This window comes from Asparagus officinalis, chromosome 8, assembly GCF_001876935.1.
Source record: "Asparagus officinalis chromosome 8, Aspof.V1, whole genome shotgun sequence".
Classification (NCBI taxonomy): domain Eukaryota; kingdom Viridiplantae; phylum Streptophyta; class Magnoliopsida; order Asparagales; family Asparagaceae; genus Asparagus; species Asparagus officinalis.
The window spans coordinates 92179119-92193910 of NC_033801.1; the positions used below are offsets into that span (position 1 = coordinate 92179119).

At 44.6% G+C, this 14792-nt stretch overlaps 1 protein-coding gene and 1 long non-coding RNA gene across 2 annotated transcripts in view; one reads left to right on the forward strand and one right to left on the reverse strand.

The window, feature by feature from the left end:
- LOC109851517 lies at positions 9971-10532 on the forward strand. The gene is made up of 3 exons (XR_002249868.1): positions 9971-10054; positions 10200-10271; positions 10355-10532. It is a non-coding gene; the product is annotated as an uncharacterized LOC109851517 (long non-coding RNA).
- LOC109821524 overlaps positions 12727-14792 on the reverse strand; it is a 6117-nt gene continuing 4051 nt past the window's right edge. The window contains exons 6-7 of the mRNA XM_020387707.1: positions 13561-14790; positions 12727-13462 (exon numbers count right to left, since the gene is read on the reverse strand). Of these exons, the coding sequence (XP_020243296.1) occupies positions 13571-14790 (1220 nt within the window). The 3' untranslated portion in view covers positions 12727-13462; positions 13561-13570. The remainder of the gene's footprint in view (positions 13463-13560; positions 14791-14792) is intronic.

A 14792-nucleotide genomic window follows, 5' to 3' on the forward strand; every position in this document is an offset into this window, starting at 1 on the left:
CACGCTCTAGGCAGTCAAGATCATCAACAATAGACTTCGCCAGATCTGGGTACCCTGCATCCCTTATTGAATTTATCTTAAGATCAAGGAATGGCTTGAACTGGTGAAGGGAAAGTCCGCCGTGGAAGAGCTTGTCAATCATAGCATTCACAAAGGAGAAGAAGGAACGGATCTCTATACAGATGACAATCTTCTCTGGGTCGCTGTCTGATAACAACTCCTTCACAAGGACGTGAAGCCGAGAAGAAAGCCCTACACAAAAAGAAGAAATCCGTCAAAAGCCTTGATGAAGAAATGAATGACATTCCTTAGTTTCTCAAGTTATACCTTATTCCCATTGAATCACTGGGGGTGGTGGAGGTGTAACGGCTGGGGGTGTATCAACTGGTGTAGTTGGTCCCACAGCCGTCTCAACAGGATTAGTCTCGACAAAAGCTCCTGTCAAATACAAAATAGAATTCTCAGATGCATCATATTATAGTTGCATTAGTCAAAAATTGACTGGTCCTATAATTAACTTGAGAAGAGATACGTACCTTCAGAAAAACCATCCTCGGGATTCTTAGGGAGCGTAGACTCAGGAAATACATCTCCAGGCAACTGGTCATCAATTTGAGGAGAACCATACATGAAGTGGAGCATAGGGGTGTCCACAAGCAAGCCTTCCTCGTCAAAATCATCAGTCGAGAAATCTGACACAAGAGAATATAAGTACGAAAGGAGAATAAAGAGACTACGACCAATAGAAATGAGTTACCTCTTATGGGTGCGTCAGCCTCTCTATTCCCAAGATCCACGTTTGCCTCCTGCGAATTATCTAAAAGAGCAAGAAGTATAGAGACAATTAGGGAATGCACAAATTCCAAATCATTCAACTCCTTTGTGTATTGTTAATGGTAGATGTACCTGGATTCATCGAACCGGGTCCTACATCGACGGTCTCCCTAATGTCACCAGCTTCTGCAGGCCTGTCTACCTGGTACGGTGAGTCGGGCTCGCCAGAAGATGTAGAATCGTGAAAAATAGGATCAGGACTCATCTCGCTCTCCCCACGCTCTCCTATATAGAAATGGAAAAGCGTGAGTCAAAGTTCTGAATGATCAAGAAGCTAGTCTATAGGGTAGATGTTACCTCCATCACTAGCAGGATCATCACCGGCCAAATCCATATCCGATGCTCGTGAAACTACACGCGGCTTGTGGGCTAATCTCTTCCGCCTAGCGGCAGGGGCAACAATCGAAGGTCTCGCCTGGGGAGAAGGACGGAACTCTTCATCCTGGTCAGCTGTGGTCCCTGAAACATCAAACCATTGTCAGGCTTAATAATTCTGGAAAGAGTAAGAAACTGACCTCGTTCAGAATAGTCCTCGTGATCTTCAAGATCTCCGCCTGAAGCTTCATCAGCAGAATGAAAGATCTTCTTTCCCTCTTCGTCAATCCGACGGGTCTTGTGCTGTGCCCTTTGTGATCGAGCATTTTCCCAAATCATACGGGAATCAGCCTGAGAAGCCTCCTCAGCCTCTAGCTCTGCAATCGGCTTCACAGGAATGGTTTTATTGGCTGCTAACAACCACTTGCAGCTTAGGAAGGTGAGGTTCAACTGCCGCTCAGAACTCGGGAGACTGAACTTAGCACCAGTACAGCCCGTCACGGTCCACAACCATGCACGAAGACCATCCACCAAACCGCCGTGAGTCCGAAGCTGGTGACGTGGATTCCCGACATAAAGCTGATCATAGCCAAACTGGCGAGCGAATCGGCAGGGTAGGTATGGATCTATGAAACACTGATTCCTCACCCGGAAAGTCAGATAACCCGGCCTGATGTTCACTAGCCAGTTAAAGCAGCCGACGTCTAAATGAGTTCGATACCCCCTCGGCTTTTCCTCATCAATCAGACACTCGCCGTATCGGCCAGAGAACTGCGGAAAACAAGTGGAAAACGCCCAACACTTGTGGACCTGTAGCTGCTGTCTGACCTCAGGGAATCCTCGCCCCTCCCACTTGCCATTCTCAAACAACTGTAGAAGGGGAGCGGAGGGGTCTGTGGCATACGGTACTGACATCATATCAGAACGATGAAGGAGTAGGAATCTGAGCCGGCGATTCACTTTCCTTTCGTGTAAAAGCACTAGAAATCTGTCGAAGCCCTCGATGAATGTTAGCCACCATCACCGGAAGAAGCGAAAGTTCCTTTTTGTAGGGAAGCTAAACCGCTGGGTAGAGCACCTCCAATGGAAAGATATCACTAGACTGATATGGGACCACGCATTTCTTTAACCAAATAGCGAGGTAACCGGCGAGAAGGGTCATCGGTCGAATCGGCGCAGTCGCATGCCACAAGAATGATTTGAACTTGGTCCCTGTATGAAAACCACCCTCGGGACTGCTAATGGTGTAGGAATGAGCATCAACCTTCTTCAGTAGGCTATTAACCCCTGAAGGAGTGAGTGGTGCCAGCTCACAAATGGCCTCGTCAGAATTGCTCTCCAGATTCCTGAACAAATAAGACGCAAATTGTTTCTGGCTCACATGGGATTTAGCCCGCTTCGCTAAAGGTTCAGACTGCGCCAAAGCGATATGATAGTGGCATGTGAGGTCCCATAAAGTCTCATAGCGGTCGGGCATGCGATCCTTCAGCTGACTCAATTCTTGGTTGGAGGGAAAATATTCCTAATATAGCATTTGTCCCATGGGCAAACCAGAAATCCTATGCATCTCATGGAGGGCCAAGCCTAACTCCCCTTGTCGTGTTAGAAAAGTGTTCGAATCCGGGTTGTAGAGCTCGCACAAAGCAAAGAAATGCTTCGTGCTAACAGGCAAACCATACATAGTGGCACGAACGGCTGCATACAGACCACAAGCGTGTAACTCCTCGCTCCATCAGCTCAAGACATACTTCATCATGCGAGTCCACCAAAGCTTGTCCAAAGAATGGACCCAACCATAAAATCTGTGGCGTGTCGCTTGTCCAAAGAATGGACCCAACCATAAAATCTGTGGCGTGTCGCAGGCATCTCCCGTCCTAAAGCAGTGAGGCGATTCTTCAAAGTAGAAGCAGAGGCAAGAAGCTCATTGCGTGGTGGTGCATCCAACCCCAATATTCTAGGATGCAATCCAGTGATATGACTCCTGCTCGAACCAGGAGCTGCCTAATGAGTGATGTATCCGCAGTGAACGCTCTCATGCTCCTCCGTCAAGCGCCACGACATCTCTTGTGTCACAGCCTGACGCCTGAGCTCAGTCAACGAACGATGCCGAGGAATCTTCGGTAAATATATGAAACCACTGCCAGTCTTATGAAGCCACTGCTCAGCATCAATAAACACGGCATCCGGATCTCTGGCAGAATCGCCAAATAAAAAGTCGGTCTTCTTGAGAGGCTGAATCGAACTGGCATCCTTCACGAGGGGCGCATCTGTAATCAACTGGCGAAAAACTCGATATCCACCTTCCTTCACCACTTGGGCAACCTCTGTCGACATGCCCGAAGCAAACCGAGGAGTGACGAATAATACTCGCCACGGCGCCCGTACACTGCGTGAGATGAGAACGCCCCAGAAGGATATTCCACTGGAAGCAAAAATTTAAACAGTTGTTAGTCTCAATCATAAAAGGAAGTTGAACTCATCCTACGAATGGGTAAGATAGAGTCACTGCCTTATAAAGGGTGAGACGATTTGGCCACATTATGCACTTATAAGATAGGGTACATCGACTATATATCACTGCCTTATAAGGCACAATGCAGCGTCAAAACGCCCCCTTTATTGATTCTGAGATATGGTTTTGACCAAGCAAAACATATCTTTAAAGCGTCGATCCTCGCCAAGGAGAATCAAGGCTCTTCCCGATTGCCTCACCAAGGAGAACAAAATGGGGATAAAAATGACCAATTTGCAAATTTCCAAGAAAAAATAGACTAATTTGTAAAATTTCAAAAATAGCTCACCAGCATAAGAGGGAGGCGCGCCATTAGCCGACGCGGTAGAGGATTGACCTCTCGTAATACGAGACATGGAGACCTGCAAAATAAATTAAAGGATCAGATCCAGGAAAAAGTTCCTCTTTTTTGCAATTCCCCCCCTGAAAGGCGAGCTCGAAGCGCCAAATCTTAATCCTAACCCTCGCATGCGACCCCACAAATTCATAAATTGAATTAAGCATAAAAATGCTAAAATGGTTGAGGATTTACCTGAGGAAAAACTCGTGGATCCAATAAAAATCAGATCTTGAAAGAGGCTCAGACCACGCGCTCGAGGGGCCTGAGAGAAATTCTAAATATGGAAGTTTTGAGGGATTTCTCAGTCAAAGATCCAAAGGAAGACTAGATCTAATGCAACTATGAAGTTTTGAGGGAGAAAGGATGCTCGAGGGAAGAGAAAAGTAAAAAAAAGGGAGAGAGGGGGGCCGGCCCTAATGAGGGGAAAAACCCTCTTTTATAATGTTGAACCAAGCCTAGTTGAACCGGACCAGACCAAGTTGAACCGGACCAGACCTGGTTTGAACCAGAATTCAAATTGAAGCTGAATCGAGCATCGAAACAACTTCAAATCGACCGAGGGTTCAGTCCTTGGTTTATTCTTGCCTCTCCCACATGTCCGGAAAGATCAGAAGATTTTTGAGCCTAATTACTGCCTTTTTTGGCTCATTATCAAGCCGGTTCAGTTCATTTGGGCACAGAAATTACTCCAATAAGGTATATGAGTATAAACTATTCCCTATTTTTGGTTGAGAAGTTCCTAGAGAATATTTTTTATAAATATTCTTAAGGATAACTCAACAACACTACGCCGGACAACGCGTCGCAAATAAAGACTAAACGCCAACAATCGATGGTCAGCTAAAGATTAGAAAATCAGGAATCGACTTCAAGTTTAAAATTCCGACGGTCAAACAATAAATGCAGCACCGGAACTCTTACAGACATTCGACAAAGCACCGAATAGCCTGGAGGATTGAATGAATCAAAAACGGAAGCCATTCCAAGGTCCCGTTACACCGATTGAAGGTTGGGACAATCATATCCAAAGTATTTTAGACTCTTCTATAAAAGAACGAGGCTGAAATACTTTGGAGGGAGTATCTATAGGCGTATAAAATTGCTTATAGGTCCCTTAGCATAGCTCGGCACAAACCGACGAACCAACGAGGCGACGAGGTTGACGAATCGCACGCAAGCAACGGAATACATCCATTCGCGTGCGGAATCAAGCCAACGGTTCGGGGAGTCAACGAGTCATCCAAACAAGAGCGGACTCGGATGAATCACGACCGAATCAAGATCGGTTTCGGACTCGAGCTCAGAAGTGGATTTACTGCCAAATCAGGATTCGGATTTACTGCCAAATCAGGTCAACAAATCGAGTCCAGACAAATCAACCGCACAACCAAATCACGGACAAAACGGGAACAACGACGGAACCCAAACACCCTGAGGGGCTCGGCCGAAACCGAGCCACTTCAGGGTGGCTCCGCCAAGGCCGAGCCACCCTGAGGTGGCTCGGCATGAGCCGAGCCACCCAGGGGTGGTCGGCCACTTGTGGCCTAGCCACCTCAGCCCGAATCTGTGCCTAGGCACAGATCTGGGTGCCTATAAATAGGCCAAGGGTGGTTCATTTGAAAAGGTTGGAACTTTGAGAGCCGAAACTCTGCCGAATTGAAGATCGAGCTTGGAGTTTTGAAGACTTGAGGATTTAAAGATTCAGATCTGGTTCTCAGCGAGCATCCACGTCACAAAAGCAGGAGTTCGAGAGAGGTAAAGATCAGATCTGAGATCTACACGAGATCACACTCCGGATCAAAGCTTGACCTTTGATCCCGAGAACTAAAGGCTACTATTTCCTTGGCGAAATAGTACCCTCGGCTATTATTTCCTTTGCGAAATAATACCCGTCGAATCGTGTAGATCCGACCGGATCTAGATCGCGCGGTGGTCCACGGATTAACCCCGGCGTCGGCAAAGAACCCACACAAGCGAGCGACCGCAAAACAGGAGCTCGCGATATGTTCTAAAGGAGAAAGTTGTAATTTTTTTTATTTTCTTTAATTTCTTTGTAACCGGATCTAAAAAAGACCGGATCTTTATAACTCAAAAAGTTATTATTTAAGATGACAATGAATTCAATAAAGGCAATTTTCATCGCGAACAGCCAAAAACGCTCGAGCCATCATGGAAGTTGACTTGACCGGTGTAAGGAGCGCTTGTGCTAAAATGCTTGATAAAATGAAGCCTCATGAGGACAAGCTGGCAAAAATAGAAACAGAGGTCACAAAGGCTCTAACTACTACTGAAGACTCCATAAGAGCTGATTTGAAGGTAGAACTTGCACGAGCTTATGAAGAGAAGCTCTCTAAGCTGGAGAAGCAAATCCGTTATCGCAAGCTTCCTGTAGAGTGATAGCATCACTTTTACATCTTTTGTTTGTTAGACCCTAGAGGGGGGGGGGTGATTAGGATCTTATACTAATCTAATCTGATTTTATACCAATTAAAATTAATTAATAAGTTATCCTAGCAAGTATAAAATACAATAATATATATGAGCTAGGATGAGCAATATGAACTAAGGGGTATATCCTAGCAATGAGATATACTATGAATTATATGCAATGATATAAAAACTAACACAATGGTGAAATAAAAAATCTACCAAAGTGATAGGGCAATATGAAGTGCAATACACAAAGGCAATATAAGATATGAATACAAGAATAAAAATGCTAATGTAATCACAAACAAAACGATATGATTACGGAGTTCGGTCTAACCACTTGACCTACGTCTCCACTCCTCACCTCGAGGAGATCTCCACTATCATAACCGGGTTTTCTACATTTACCTGAATAATGTTTACACCTCACACTCGGTTTTCTAGTTAACCGAAAACTTTATAATCACCACTCTTACAATCCCACTCTACACCCTCTTAAGTGTTGGACCTATATGTGTCTCCCTCAAGTGCTCGGATACAACCTCTCCCTAGGTTCGTCAACCAATACCACTCTTCTTGGGACGATCCCCGACTCTCGCTACACACTTCTCTCGGTGTACAAGTATATTACAAAGTGAATCTCACAATTAGCACAAATACAATAAATGGTTGTTCTCTAATATGGATGAGAACACAATAAAAGCTCACACTCAATAGTTATAACTCTCACCAACCCAAATATACTATGTATAAAAATACAATAAGCTCAAGTGGGTGTGTGTAAGCAATGAGTGAAATCAAATTAACTAAACTCAATTGTAAATACTAGCTTAATGAAAATGATAAACAACAAAAAATTAATACAAAGCTAGTATAGAGTTTAGAAATTCTTCTATGAAAAGACAAGATGGAGAGATGGATTAAAATGAAGCCCAAGGAATGTAGATGATCTCCTCCACTTGTGTAAAACTTCTTCACAAACAAAACTCTTTTAAAAAAATACTAAACAAACTTAAACCCTTGTTAAACTCTTGTTTAAAAACTTCTTTGATTGCTATGAGAACTAGGATCAATGGGATATTTATAGCCTCCCAAAACCTCAGCCAAAAGCCCAACAGAAATGACCAAAAAACAAAGAGAATCGGAAATCAAATTCTGTATAAAATGACCGTTGGAGTGAACGGCGGTCGACCGTGAAAATCTCGCGGAAAATCTCGCGGTCGACCGCGAGCCACTTTCGAGGCTCAGAAAATTCTAGAAACTTAGACGGTCGACCGTGACAATCGACCGTGGGAATTTTCGAACTGACGGTCAACCATAGCGGTCGACCGTGAAAGTTGTTGTTGGTTTCGCAGGTTAAAAACAAAGGCGCGGTCGACCGTGGCGGTCGATCGTAAACTGACATATGAGAAAACAGGTTTGAAAGATGATTTTCTGATTTTAAAACCCTGTTTAAAAATATCAAATAAATTCCAAAAAATGTAAAACTTTAGGGAATGATTGTAGACATGATATTAAACATGCTACAAATTTGGTTGATCCGTGGACCACCAAGAACCAAATTCGGTTGATCTTGTTTCACAAAAGAAACAAAAACTAAAGTAAATATCTCAACAAGGTGAGATAAGTGCTCTTCTCAAGATCAAAACAAAGTCTGATCTTAAGGAACGATAGAAACAGCCTCAGATCTCTCAAAAAAGCTTCCTCTTTATGCTGAAGTTCACTAAGATCTGATAGCCTCCCTCTGAAATTCATGAGTCTACTCTCCAATTCGACAGCACCTCACCTCAAAGCTCTAATTTCCTATCCCCTGTATAGGGGCCCTAGGAGTGTATTTATAGACTTCAGATGCTGTGTTTTTTGGATAAAAATTCATGATTTGATCTTATCTTTAGTTAATAATGGCTTAAACACATTTAGGATGATCCTAAGGCAGTTAGGGAGGCAGTGGAATGATCAAATCCCGAGAAAATCATCGAAATAAGCATTTTGGGCATCTGAGTGTGTGAGTCACCTCGAGGTGATTCGGCACTGTGCGAGTCACTTCAATGTGACTCGGCATTGTACAAGTCACTTCAATGTGACTCGCACGTGACTCACCATGTGTGAGTCACCTCAATGTGACTCGCACACCAGCAGGTCACTTTGATGTGACTCGTAAGTGGCGAAGCCCTGTTTTGATCTTGTTCCGCCGTTTCATAGTTTCACGCGTCTCGCTGATTTGTACACTTCACCGACTCGCTTCGTGCGCTTGTTTGCTTCTTTACAGTATTAGATAATCTCATCTGACTTAGATGTTGATGTTTGTCTTCTTCGCTTCATCTCGAGCTGTGTGTGGTAACCTATAGGCAATTTTTGATGCCTACAAATACCCCCTCTAAAGTGTTTCAGCCTTAATCTTTTAAAGAGACAGCTAGGATACTTTGGATATGATACGCCCAATCTTCAATTCATTTACTTCTTCAGCTTCCAATCTATTCAGTATTTTGTTGAATAGCTAAAATTCTTCCGGTGCTGTGTTTATCATCTGACCGTTGTCGAAATCTTGAACTGAAACCGGAGCCTTGGTTTCTAAATATAGCTCGTGTCGTTGAATCAACATTGAACTAATAATCTTCATCGGGATAATTATCCTTTGACCTAAAATTTCATTCTTTGCCTTATTTCGACAAAATCATCGACGCGTTGACCGGCGTCGACCCTCATTGCGTTGTGAATGTAACTGAGCCTTATTTTGGCGAAAATATCGACGTGTTGATTAGAGTTGACTATCATTGCAATGCATTAAACGGCGTTGACTTTCATTGCAACGCGTTGACTCTCATTTTAACACATTGACATGTGTTGACTTTCATCGCAACGCGTTGACCGGCGTTAACACAGTTTATACTCATATGTTAACTGGAGTCTACAGAGTTTAAGCTCTTAAGGCGTTGGAGCGCAGAGAATCAGTTTATACTCATATACTCCTTGGAGTTTCGGGAATCAATTTAACCTTATATACCCATTGAAAGTTCAAGGAGAAGCAGTTTATACTCGTATACTTGTCGGAGTGTAAATATAGGCCTCGAATATGTCGAATCGGGTGAAAACTGGCAAAAAAATTTCCACAAAAACAATCCCTAGACCAACCCTATGTGCAAGTCATGTCAATGTGACCAGCACATGTGCGAGTCATGTTGAGGTTACTCGCAAGTGTGTGGTTCATCTCGAGGTGACTCGTATAGGGTCGGTGTGTGGGGTTAAATCCTAAACTCTGATTTTTTTTCTTCCTTCTTATTCGGGTCTTCTTATCCAAGTTAGGAATTCTTCCACCGTAAGAATCCTTACTCCTCTTCTTTTTCACTTCCTTTTAAACCCTTCAATCTCCTCAACATCTTCACCGAGACAAGCTAGGGTTTCAGATTTCTTTAATTTGAGTCCGAGCATTTCGTGAGTTCTCATCCTCTTGATCCCAGCTAAGAACCGCGCCTTCCCCTTGCTTCAAACTCTTGGTTTTCTTTCCTTCTCTCTCCTTAAAATCTACCGAATCTACAGATTTCGAAGGTTGGGGTTTTGATCGTTTGGGTTTGAAGCCTTTATAGTGATCACTCTTCTCGAAGGTTGTTGCCTCCTTATTCTTGGTAAGAACCATACTCCCTAACCTCTAACTCTACTGTAATCCGTTCTTGAATTTTGATTTAGATTTAAAGATGATTGGATCCCTAATTTGGGTACATGGGTTTCATCTTTGGATGACTCAGCTCTCCTCCTCTTCTTTGTTGATAGGAACCAAAGCTTCTCTCCGGTGCTTCGAGCTCTCCTTGTAATTTTCTTCAAGATCCAGTTCTTTGATCACAGGTAAACTCATGCCTCAAGCCTCAAATCAATGATTAATTCTTGAGTCTTGATGCTTAATTTTTAGTGTTGCCGAAGGTGAATAGGTTCCAGTGTTTGAGTGATGAGTGGATGGTTTTAAGTTTGAGGCTGATATCATGCAAAGGGGAAAGTGTGTGAGGCTGTTGCTAGTGTTGGAGGACAAGAGATTTGAAGGATTCGTGGCGAGACCACATACGTTGGTATCACCATAGTCTGTAGCCGTCATAGGACTGGTTGTTCCAAGTAAGTATGATTGGGGAGTGATTTGAAAATTAGTGATTAAGAGCTTTCGATGATAGCCCCCCCCCCCCCCTCTCCCGAGGCAAGGAGAAGAGCTACGGTGATTAGAAAGTTCTATCCATATTTTGTCAGTGCGTAATCTTCCTTCCATGTTGTTGCACCATGTGAATTGTGGCACGGGGTTAGGATAGGGGCATTTGCGCGTTTGATGCATGCATTAAATTCTTCCATGGAAAGTGGTTGGGGAGGGGTCCCCCTACACGATCATTAATGGAAGAGATGGGGCGGCCGGGCCGCGGGCCGGCCGTTGAAGTCACCACCCCACAACCAAGGACCTCTCCGAAGGGAGAAGATAAACCTAAGATGATCTCATAACTCTCTTATGTGTTGGACGGTGTGCTTGCTAAACACCGCAGATAGAGTGAAGTGGTGATTATCAAAGGTGATAGATATGGTGATGCACTAGACATCTATGCGTATAGGGTTCACTTGAATACCCGGTCGCCACATAATCCATATTTTACCCCCTAACTCTTCATTGGCTATCCAATTTGATGATTCACAAAAGAAATAGAACTTTCTGATGAATTTTGTGGAGACAATCGGCTCGATCATAATGAACAAAAGAGGTTTGTGTTCTGCAATTAGTTGACGGCAGAAACTAAAAGTGCCCGGACTTTGAGGGGTTGGTCAGGATGCCTCTTGTTCATCTTGGAAGACTGTGGCTTCTGGAAGAGCAAATCATCCATTTTGTGGCCTTGGAGAGGGGAAGGTTCGGATTGAGGCTTCTCCCCTTCAGAATCATAGAAATTGGATTGAGCAGTGTCATCAGGGTTCTGAGGGTCCTGGATAAAAGCATGCGGGGAGTTCAGTTGTAACTTTGCAGCTATTGAAGAGCCTGATTCAGAGTTGGTTTGAAGAAGCTCTAGATGAGCTTGTTCGGAGTTAGTGTTGTGGGAGGGACCCTCTAGAATGGGTTGTTCCTCTGACTGGGCAGGGGGCTGCTTGGTCACTTCATGAGGACGGGACTGCTCTAAAATTTCCAATTGTCTATTAAGTGCATCCTAATAGGCCTAGTTGGCTTCTTGTGGAGGAGGAATTTGGGGCGCTGGCAATTGGAACGTCACAAATTTGCCATTGTGCTTCCTGTTGGAGCAGGATGGAATGGTGAAGGTGGCTGATTTGTTTAACAAATTGGAATGAACCTGATGGAGGTTCTGGGCAATTGACTGCATATGGCTTGCTGGAGGTAGCGAATGCGCTGGATGATGTTGGGGGGTTTGCGTTGGAGTTTGGGACTGGCGGAAAAGATGGTTCTGAAGGAGGGGGAGGTGCTGCTCCGGAGTGAGAGGAAAAAGGGGCTGAAGTAGATGGTGTGTGACCTGTCGATGGTGGATGAATTGGAGCTATTGAGGAAGTGGCCTAAGTGGTGGAAACATCGAGTCCGAGGAGGTTCTTTCCTTGAGAATCAGCTGAAATCTGTTCTTTGGCATTATGTCAAACAGATGGTGTGCTATTCTGCATAGCTGAAGTTCGACCTGCTGGCTGATTTTGGGGGTTGTCCAAAGTAAACTTGGAGCAATTTACAGTTGTGTGGCCCTAAATGTGGCAGTGGTTACAATATTTGGGCAACTTATCGTAAATGATCGGCTGTTTAAAGCCTTCAAACAAACCCACCCAAATGAACTGAGGCGGCGGTTGCCTAATATCAAGCTCCACACACATTCTCAGGGGTTCCTAAGATCGAGCTCCACACACATTCTCGCTGCGGTAGGGCGAGCAAGGGTTTCTGTGGCTTTGTCAAGGCACAGGAAACGACCGATTTTGTTTGCCACGGTTTCCAGGAATTCCTGAATAAAGCATTGTAGAGGGAGTTTCGGCAATGATACCCAAACTGGCAAAGAATCTTCTTTGATGCGGCATAGGTTGTGCCACCTGAAAATTTTATATGGGAAAGTAACGAGGGAGGTGGAGGGCCTCATAAGAACTTTCAAGAGGCTATTTTCATCCTGAAACCTGAGCAGAAAGGCGCGGGAGGTGAGGGGGCCAATGGAAAAGGGATTATCAATTCCCCAGGTCAATTCCCCAGGTCGAGAAAGGCGCGGGAGGTGAGGGGCCAATGGAAAAGGGATTATAAATCCCCCAGGTCAAGATGACAGGCATTTGGCTACCACTAATTAGTTTGGGTGGGAATCTCTTTTTTTTAACAAAATAAAAACTTCGTTAATAGCTAGAAAATTACATGATGACTCCCATATGTATGGGAGCAAAGTACATGAGCTAGTGAGACATTCCTCACTGTACAAAAGGTTACATCGCACAAAATTATCACAAAAGACATTCCTGAACAAAACAAAATAACTATGAGCTATACACATGGAGATCCTGAACAAAACAACACACACAAAGGTGTTCAACTCAATGTAGCTTCCTTCTACAAATGATGCGTATATGATTGTGTCATCGAGCCTGAATTCCATGCCGCCATGTGAGCTGAGCCAATGCTTTGTTGCTTTCATGGGGCCTTCATCCGCCTCTTCATTCCTCTTAAAACACTCCCAAGTCCACAAACGTCCTCTGAACATAACATGACACGAAACCAGCAGCAGAGCACCCCGCATACATGCCCAGAAATGCAGCACATGGGCAGCAACATTGCTGCAGTTTTTCGGCCAGAAACAGCCCGCCTCCAGCTGCCGCACATCCCCAGCTCATTCCAGCCACCAAAGCCCCCAGAAACGCAGTGAATCGAGCCACCCATGCGCCCATAATTGCGCCATAATGACCGAACCCCTGCTGCAGAAAAGGCCAGCAGCAAACAGCCCACACGCACCCAGAATTGCAGCAATACAGCTGGTACGCTGCTGCAGAAAATCGGCCAGCAGCACGCCATCCTCACTCGGGCATATGTCCAACCTGGAAATGGCACCCTGCTGCAAATATGGACCAAGAATCAAGTGATTGTATCTACAAACAGCAGAGATAGATAGCAAACTCTAGAAATATACATATACAACAAAAACATTCATACCCCGTATACATTACCGAACCCTGCAGAATTGGTGGCCCATCTTGTCAAGCCATAATAGTTTTTGGATCTGAATTGGTAACTCTTGATCTGTAAAGAAATAACGTATGTGGGAGAATTCGTGACCCAGCTTTGAGAGAGCATCCGCAACAACATTAGCTTCTCGAACGCAATGAATGACGGGGATATCTCTAAGACGGTGGTTCATGTCTCGCCATAGGCGAGTGAGTTGCCAAAGTGGGCAATCTTTACCTATGCTCATGGCTAGGCTTTTGGAGTCAGTGTATGCAATGGAGGAATTTAATTGCAACTCCTCTATGAATTCAACTCCGACATCTAAGGCATGGATTTCCCCTTGAAAACTCGTACCAACACCTTTGGGTCCCGCAAATGCACATACGAGTTTCCCTTCATGGTCCCGGATCACACCCCCAATGGCCATTTGGTTTTGGCGACACGATCCATCCACATTGAGAGCAAATGTGTTGGCCTTAGGGGGGGACCAAGCGCATAGGGAGATTCGTTTGGCCTTTGGGGCTTTAGGGGTGATACCAATAGTAAGAAGAGAATCGATACCAAATTTTGATGAATGCATCAAGGGTTTAACAAGGTGATCCACATGTTGTGGCTTGGAGCATTCTACAGAAGCATGGCCCTGCACATGGCATCCATTGCAGTATTTTGGCAATCTCTCATACACAACAGGTTGTTCAAAACCTTCATAAAGGCCTATCCATATGAATTGTGGAGGGGGTTTTCTAAGGTCAATTTCCACACACATTCTTGCCACACTTGGGCGAGCGAGGGTGGCCGTGGCCTTATCAAGACATAGGAATCGACCTATTCCATTAGCCACGGCTTCGAGGAACTCCGGGACAAAACATTGGAGGGGGGGTCCCGGGAGGGAAATCCAAACGGGAGCCATACATGAATCTTCCGTAATGTGATAAAGGTTATGCCACCTGAAGATTCTGTAAGGAAAGGTTATGAGGGTAGAAGACCGACGAGAGAGGACTTTCAGCAGGTCTTTATCATCTTGGAATCTAAGCAAAAAGGCTCGGGAATTGAGCGGACCAATGGTGAACTGGTGTTCAATGCCCCAAGACAATATTTCCTTATGGCTAGTTTCAAGCGAGGGTCGACCCCCATAGAATTTCATGACCAATGCATTGGAAAAGAGCTCCTCCACTTTTGGGAGGTCAGAATGGACAAAGGAGAAGGAGGGGATACCCTCT